Source organism: Callionymus lyra, chromosome 8 (genome assembly GCF_982586985.1).
Source record: "Callionymus lyra chromosome 8, fCalLyr1.hap1.1, whole genome shotgun sequence".
Classification (NCBI taxonomy): Eukaryota; Metazoa; Chordata; class Actinopteri; order Syngnathiformes; family Callionymidae; genus Callionymus; species Callionymus lyra.
The window spans coordinates 22,078,583-22,087,334 of record NC_141825.1 but is presented as its reverse complement, the minus strand read 5'-3'; the positions used below and the strand labels follow the sequence as shown (position 1 = coordinate 22,087,334).

The following is an 8,752-nucleotide window of genomic DNA, read 5'->3' as shown; positions in this document are numbered from 1 at the left end:
ATGTGACAGATCCCAGAGAAGGAGGAGCGCGAGGGTCGAGCCAGCGAAGGGATCTGTTCAAAATAACAGAAAGAAAGGAAGAAAAGGGAAGAGAGGAACATGCTTTCTTTTCGCTTCACACGCTGAGGACGCAGCTGTCAGCGGCGGGACCCCGGATGTAGTTCCCTACATAATAAGAGACGCTTGAGCTGATGTTTCTCAGAAGAACATACTTTGATTTTCCTGTCAATAATGGACACAACTGTCTCTGTCAGCCACGAGATCTGATCCGAGTTTTGACGCATCGCATCCCGGAGGACGCATCATGGTGGACCAGGAGGAGTTGGAGGAAAGACTGAGGAAACTGCTGGTGAGGCTGAGAACCCCTCAGGAGGACAGACCTCACAACACCCTCATCCAAATCCTCCACGACCTGGTCTTTCTGGCCCACACGGACCAAGGTAAGAAGAAGATCCACGTTTGTTTTTTTTTTGCTTTATCGTCACAAAGAGAGGCGACCGTGAGACAACTTTACTTTCACTTGTTATTTTCTTACTAAAGAATCCTGGTACTTTACAGAGTCTGAAGTGTTGATAGATGTCAGATCCAGATCTAAACCTGGGTTTTACCGGTTGATTTGAACAAAGTTCCTATGACGAAGTTCTGCTAAAAAACGTCAAACGTTTTACAGAATAAAATGAATTTATTATTTTTAAACACTTCAGGAAATTGTCCTTGTTTTCTTCTTTATTTGTTATTATCTCAATGAATTGTTATGGAATAATTGTACCTCTGAGTCTTTGTTTCTTCTTCTGTCAGCCCCTCAACGTTTATTTATCCATATTTATTGTTTTTTGTTTGTTATTATTTTGACCAACATGGTGTGAAACTTTTTTTTAGTCTCATCTTGTTTGGAATAATCAATTTATTTTTAGAAAAAGAATAACTGATGCTTGTTTTGATTTGAAAAAAACAACAAAAAAAGTCATTAAAATCATGATACCACATGGCTTGCATTGAGGTTAAGCCAACAAAAGTGCAACGTTGACGCATCATGGAGAATATATTAAATATTGGGTTTGACTTTCTTAATCAATAACTGACAGGATGTAGGAAAAAAAAAGTTTTATTTATCCTGTATATCAATTTCCTCTAGTTGAATTACATCCATCTCAGACGCACAATAAAGTCAAAATAATAAGGGTTTTATTGACGTACACATGAACTCAATACCATTAAATAATTTGATTTTTTTTCTTTATAATATCAAGTTTATTTTTGCCACTGTTTTCTGTTTTTATCCCTCTGGATATTTGGGGACTAGGATTAAACAAAAAAACGAATCGTTTTATATGCACTAAAGACAAAGTAAAAAGGGGAAAATAATGTTTAAAAAACAAATCAAGGTGAATTAACGTTTTATCTATATCTTAAAGGTACTAAAGAGTGTTTTACAAGTACCAAACACCTTATACTGCCAGATTAGGGCTGCTTAAAGAAAGAAAAAATATATATATAACATTTAATTTAACATCTAACAATATATTTTAGTGATTCAATTTTATCTTTAGAGTTTAGGTTGCCTCTTTAGTATGTGCCTCACATACTATTGATTTTCCTTAACTTGGCTTAGGTTTTTTAGATCTGCAAGACTGTACATAAATAATATAATACTTATGTTTGACGATTGATCTTCCTTCTGACACAGACTTTTACTAATAAGCTCAAATTTACACACGTGGGGTAAAGATACAATTGGCAAAAAAAAATAAACACATTTTAAACATACTTTTGTTACATACTTGTTTTGTTATTGTTTTGCAGCTGCTGAATTGTTTGCTGACAAAAATGTCCACGACCCGCTTATGGGGGTGCTGTCATCGAACCGAAGCAGCAAAGGAGTCCAACAGGTATCGTCATTTCATTCTCTTTTTTTATGATATACTTTTATTCAACTTTAATAACATTTATCTATGAGGTTCAAACACTTGTCTAAGGTTTGCAAACAAGAAAATAATTTATTAAGGACTTAAAATAACCGTTGTTTAGTCCACCAACTAAGAAATATAACAAAATTATTTCAATACAAAATAGTAAATCGTGGCTATAGACGGGCTTTCATTCCCATCAGCCACTGGGGTGCTGCCAACCACATAATGATAGGATTAAACTTTCATCAAATGGAGAATACACTCTCATAAAGCTTAATATCAATCTTTCAAAACTTTCAATAACTTTTTTCATCCTATTTACAGCCCTTTTTATCTGCTCGACCGAGTCAAGCGAAAGCTTTTATTGTGTCTTGTGATGCTTTTGAAACGTGACGCTGGCCAAAAGTCATATTCTAGTTTCAACTCATAAAAAGGTGAGACCACGTGAAATCTGAGCCAGGAAGTGATGTCACGGACTCACTCTTGACAACGACCTAAAGATTTTTATCCGAGTCTTATGTTGTTTTGTTGCTCGGCGTAATCAAAAGAAACCACTCAAAACACTTCCCCCGAATGAAAGTATTTCTTGAATGAGTTTTAAATAACAACCATGTGATTCTTATTTAATGGAATCAAAGTTAAATTATGCCTGTTGTGTGAAAAAATCTACACTTCCCTTTTTCCCGCCTCAAATGTTTTATAAAAACTCAAAGTTCTTGAAACAAATCATGAAAAATAATTCGAATAAAAAGATGTCAAGTGGTTGTTGCTGCAAATTCTGGAATACTTTATGTTTTTAGTCATTAAGACGTGAGAGGCTGAATTGCTGTGGCCTGATGGGAAATACTGAGAGACAAAAATGAAGGGATGAAATATGTAGCTTTAAAAATTCAATAATGCATTAAATTTGTCAAATACTTGAAGACAATTTGATGCAATTGTTGAACTTGAGTTTTAAAATGAAAGGGTTTGAATGAGGGAACAATAAGATAAGATAAGATATTACTTTATTCATCCAACAGTGAGGAAAATCGGTGAATAAATCTAATAGATAGACATAATAAATAATATAATAATATAATAGACATTTATGGAAAACACTGCAGAATTTGATAACAAGATTAGTTTTAGTTTAAATTAATTAACCAAGTGTTTGGATGTAAGTAGTTAAAAAAATATATATCAAAAATATATCAAAAATTTCACAAGAAAGATTTATCCTGACTAGAAGTAAACATAAGAATTTGATAAAAAATTTTTTTTTGTGTTTTCTGTCTCATATAAATTGGGGGGAAAAAGTAATTTAATGCTGAATGAATGAACTAGAACCAGAATAGGTCTGATCATTAATATGTTTTGATTTTAACACTTCAATTTACTCCAAACGGGGCTGCAATGCTAGTATGAATAATACAAAGAAAATGCAGGATGTGCCGCGGATGGTAATGAGTGAACGTCATTCTCTTCTGACCACCCATGTGACTGCCATCATTGGATTTTTATCAGTGCTAACCAAATATCCTGTAAACAAGGATGGCCCGAAGACAAAAAAAAATAAAATCGTTTTAAGAATATTTGGTTTGGATCAGAAAATCGCTGATTTATGTGGAAGAAGAATAAAGAACAACAGATCTTTTAAATAAGGAAGTGTAATCCAAATATTGACGAGATCTTAATAGTTACTTCTTTGTTGTCTGGAATTGGTATCAAATTAAGATCTTCATCGGACATGCAGATGTTTTTAAAGCATTTATATCTAACAACAAATAAGGAAAATAGTTTTTTTTAAATGAAATGAATGTCTTTACACAACAAGCATACACAACCAGCTAAAAGAACGTACACAGCAACAGGTCAGGAAAGGATAAAAGTGGTTTAAGGTCCTTTGATTTGCTTGGAGATAAACAATTGGAGATAAACTTTTTTTTTCTTGTTGTTATTGAAATTAATTCAATGAAGAATGTCTCGGTACATGATGTCACAAAAGTCATCTGTTTAGCCATACTTTTTTGTTGTTGTTATTCAGTATAAATATAAAAATAAACTTGATGTGGGAAATCACAGATGTGTCCGTGTGCTACTTACAGCTTTGTTTCGCAAACTTGTTCTGTAATTAAGTTTATAAACGCAAGCTTGCATTTAATAATTATAATAAATAATAAGAGATGTTAGAAAATATCGATACAGCATTATATCCAAACGTTTTTTTCACATTTTTTGTTTACAGTTCAATAGAGTGTGCTTAAAAAAAATATAAATAATAATAATTCAAACTTTTATTCACAATTACCATGCAAATATTCATTATTATAGATTGTTTCTGTGATGCAATTAAACGTCCCATCGCTGGGTGGCAGCAGTCATTACATCTGCATGGGAAAGGTACAAGGTAATCATGCAAGATCCGATGACTGAGGACGAGAGGATACAGTGACTCCAGCAGCTTTTAAATTTGATGTTTGGACATATTTTGGTTTCAAAACAAAGGAGAGCAGTTACAACTTCGTCAAGAGTCATGTTGTCTGTAAATTCTGCAACACCAGAGTCAAGTACTCGGACAATACTACAAAATATCCTTGTTACTACAGTATCACAATATATCGTATCTTTGCCTCTGTATCGTATCGCTAGATTATTGCCAATACACCCCCTAATTATAATAAAAAACATTCAACTATTTGGCTCTTCAATCATAAAAAATAAATTATAATATAGTTTATGTATATATTTACGTTTCGTTTTATTCTCTCGTCGCTGCAGGCCGGCTGGTCGCTGCTCTGTCAACTGATTGAAATATGTCCCGGTCTGCTGGATCAGCTGACCAAACCTTTACAAGAGGTGAAAGAGTGGGAAGTACTGGGAGTTCACCAGTAAGTAAGACTTCTCTTTTTACTAAACTATCCAATTTAATTAAACATCCATCTGCAAATTTTGAGGGGATGTGAAAATCTTGGTGGTTAATCGGAACCAAAAGACTGATTCTCCCGTTCATCTGTATCCAGGCAGATCCTGAAGTTTCTGTCAAAGTTCAGCACCGACAGTAAAGCGGTGATGGTGGGACTCCGAGCTCTGGCGCTCTTACTTCACTCAGGTTTGCAAAGTCTTCTTTGTGCCCCAGAAAACATGTATCTTTATTCATAAAACACTCTTTTTGTGAAATACTGAGCTGTCTGGGAAGGTTTTAAGGGGGAAGGCAACTAGATCAGGTCAAGAGAAAGTTCAAATTCCGCCAATTTGAAGGAATGTTAACCATATGTATTACTCTCTAAGAAGATCCAACACTTGAAAATGTATTTTGGTCCAATTTCAATTAGATCTATGTCTTATTTTCCGGGGAAATAATCCATAATCCTTGTGAATCTACTCTAATCTGGGTATATTCATCTTAAGTTTCATTAAAAGAACATTCTCAGAAAGTTGTTGTTCTTTAAGAAACATGATGTGAAGTAGAATAAATGTGTTGGGGGGTCAAAGAAGAGGGGCTTTGTTCAACGCGTAATTGGCTTTTGACGGTGATTAGTCCGACCCTGACTCGATGTCCTGCTGACATGCTACTTCTGCTCACTTCCACGGACATAAGAGGTCAATAAATAACATAGCTGTTATAGCTGTTCTTTGTGCTCAAGAATGAGACTTTAAATAACTTCACTCCATTATCTAATTTGGTGTAATGCATATATATATTCATGGTATTCCCCCTACAAACGCATTCATAGCCGAGATTTCACACCAACTTAAATTTAGTCAGAGATGATCAGATTAATTTATATGTTCAGCACGGTTTTGTTTAACAGTTAATGTGTAAACAGGCTTCGAATTTAAACTTTTTAATGTCAAGGCAGGTGTTGCCTTAAAGAAGATCATACATTTTAGGGCACCAAGGCAAGTTGGAAGGTGACCCAGGCCAACATTTCTTTAGCAGTAGGGGCACCAAAGCAAATTTGTATATATATAGATATATATATATCTATATATATACATATCATGCTCTTGTTAACATCTATTGAAATTTTATATAATGCACTCGGGTTTGACAATTTTTAGCATATCAGCTATGCATTAACATCTTGTGCTTCTACTGCTAGTAATTATTCATTTATAAAAAATATATATTATCAGGTAAAAAATAAAATTGCACGACTGACAAAAAATGAACGGATAGTGCAGAAAAAAATACATCTCACTATAACACTGAGTCAGCAGGAGGTTTTCTCTGCAACAACTCCCAAGTTTAGAGTTTGGAATTAACTTATCTAACTAGTTTACAGGTTTATTTTTGGAGTAAACATGATCAAATAAACCTCAAATTACACGTCTCAAGTCTGAGGCTAATTCTACTTTGGAGAAAATGGGTTTTTTATACAAAATAAAATATGTTTTCTGACAATAATAATCAATAAAATAGAGATTATATAAATGATTTAAATACAAATCAATGCCTGCCAAATCATTGTCTAGGGCCAGATACATGTCTCATTCTCTAAGAAGATTAATGTTCATGTTGAGGCTGATAATAACATTGAAATTGATTTGAAATAGAACAAAGACATTTGTTGGGAAAATAAGATAGAATGGTCCTACAATAAGTACAAGAGAAAAAATATAATAAAACTCTTATTTTCTGTTAAAGGCAGTTTGGGAAAAACATGTTTTGTTCTTCCTGGATAAAAGGTATTTGATTATTATGTGCCTTTTTCTTCACACAGGCATGATAGTTCTGCTGGTGCTGGAGGAGGAGGACGAAGATGTTTTCGGTCTGGTGGTCCAGGCAATGAAAACTTTCCCCTTGAATGAAGAAGTCCAGCTGCAAGGATGTCGGACTCTGCAGCCGCTCCTCGAGAGAGGTAAAAAAAAAAAAAGTTAAACGTATTCCTTTGAAGTCGTACTTAATATTTTACCGTTTCCTGTCCAGTGAGTGATGATCACTTGATGGAGTTTGTGGAGAACCAGGACCATGTTGCAGTTCTTGCAGCGCTGAAGAGGTTCCTGGACAATCCTGACTTTGTCCTCCAGGCCATGAAAGTTCTCCTCCCACTGGCTCATCCTAGTAAGAACATAATCCAGATAATAATTCAATTTAATGATTATTATTATTTATTATTATTATACCGTTCCTGCTCTTAAGAACACTGTGGAAGAAGGAAGTGATTTTTTTCCCAGAGATCTTTCACTAAGAAGGAAATGTAAGATAGAGCTCTTAACTTTCCTTCTCAGCGAACAAATCCTCATGGTCAAAGTCAGGGAATTTTATAAAAACAAAAAAAAAAACACCTAAATTTCGATCATCATACGAGAGTGATGCATTCAAGGGTGTAGGAATTTTATAACGAAATGAGAAAACACTATAACTTAACATTTTTCACTCATATAATCGAAGTAAAACATAGAAAATGTATGATCTTTCTTACAAATACACATAAACATCAACAATTCTGTGGTATTTCAATTACAAAAGGCGTTGCCAAAGTCCACTAAAAGCCTCTTAAGAATTATCTTCGGCTTGATCTTATGCTTCTAAGGTATATTTATAAACCTAATCTGTGGCTTTATATTCATAGATGCATGATCATCTTTGACCCACAAATGTATATGTGTTACATCAAGAGAACTGTGAAGTGTGGAATGCTATTGAACAATGACATGCACTAATAAATCCTGGCTGTGGTATAAATAATATAAAAGCAAGTTCATGTTACAAACACACAAATGATAATGTTGGAGTTAACTTCCAGAACTTTTCACTGCAAAAATAGCTTCATGTTACTATAAGATCAACCCATGACGAGTCTGGAAGTCTTCCTGATCCTTATCAGGATTTCATCTTGATTTCTTTTAGGTTCATTCATAGCTATAATACAAATTCTCATACTGCACACATGTTTGCTTAAGATAGATAACACAATATTCCTCTTTTTCTACCAATTCCTCACCACCATCGAAGATAAGTGGCAGCTGTGATCACTAAGACCAATTTAGACAAATGACTAAACCGTATTTTAGATAAATTGATAACTTGTGTACTCTGAAAAGTCTATGGAAGAAAAAACAGCGTTTCTATTTTTGTTCTGGGCACAAGAACTGTCGTGTTTAATCTCTCAAGGCTTTTATTGTGTTTCAATCGCACAATAAAATCCCCCCTTCTTCAAACGTTTAATTCGATCTGTCATGAAATGTGAATCTCAATTAGTCTCTGCTGTTATTTGTCTTATTTTGAGAAACATCGCGATTATTTTTAGAGTTTTTCTACAACGCTTTAAATAGCTCGGCTGCTCGTCATGCACACACCAGGATTATTGACCCAGATGCTGCTGTTCTGATTCTGATGCAGTGCTTGGAATAAGATGCCACATGATCGAAATGGACAAGGATGAAAAGACATGGTCATTATGCTGAGTGGACGTACTTTTATGGTACCATTGCATCACATAGGACGGAGATATTTTAAGGGTTTTTAAAAAAAAAAAAACAACCTCTTAAAAAAAAGAAACATTAAAAACAATTGTAACACATTTAAAAACTATTAAAACACATTTACAAATGATTGAGACACATTTAGAAACTATTGAAACGCATTTACAAACGATTGAAAACATTAAAAAACTATTGTAACACATTTAAAAACTATTGAAACACATTTACAAATGATTGAGACACATTTAGAAGCTATTAAAACATATTTACAAACTATTGGCACACATTAAGAAACTATTGAAACGCATTTACAAACTATTGTAACACATTTAAAAACTATTAAAACACATTTACAAATGATTGAGACACATTTAGAAACTATTGAAACGCATTTACAAATGATTGAGACACATTTTAAAATTATTAAAACA

General features: G+C 33.8%; 1 protein-coding gene across 1 annotated transcript in view; it reads left to right on the top strand.

Moving 5' to 3' along the window:
• Positions 1 to 38: 38 nt before the first annotated feature.
• lrrk2 (leucine-rich repeat kinase 2) overlaps positions 39 to 8,752 on the top strand; it is a 34,722-nt gene continuing 26,008 nt past the window's right edge. The window contains exons 1-6 of the mRNA XM_087797830.1: positions 39 to 440; positions 1,804 to 1,889; positions 4,671 to 4,780; positions 4,913 to 5,001; positions 6,617 to 6,754; positions 6,823 to 6,957. Of these exons, the coding sequence (XP_087653956.1) occupies positions 305 to 440; positions 1,804 to 1,889; positions 4,671 to 4,780; positions 4,913 to 5,001; positions 6,617 to 6,754; positions 6,823 to 6,957 (694 nt within the window). The 5' untranslated portion in view covers positions 39 to 304. The remainder of the gene's footprint in view (positions 441 to 1,803; positions 1,890 to 4,670; positions 4,781 to 4,912; positions 5,002 to 6,616; positions 6,755 to 6,822; positions 6,958 to 8,752) is intronic.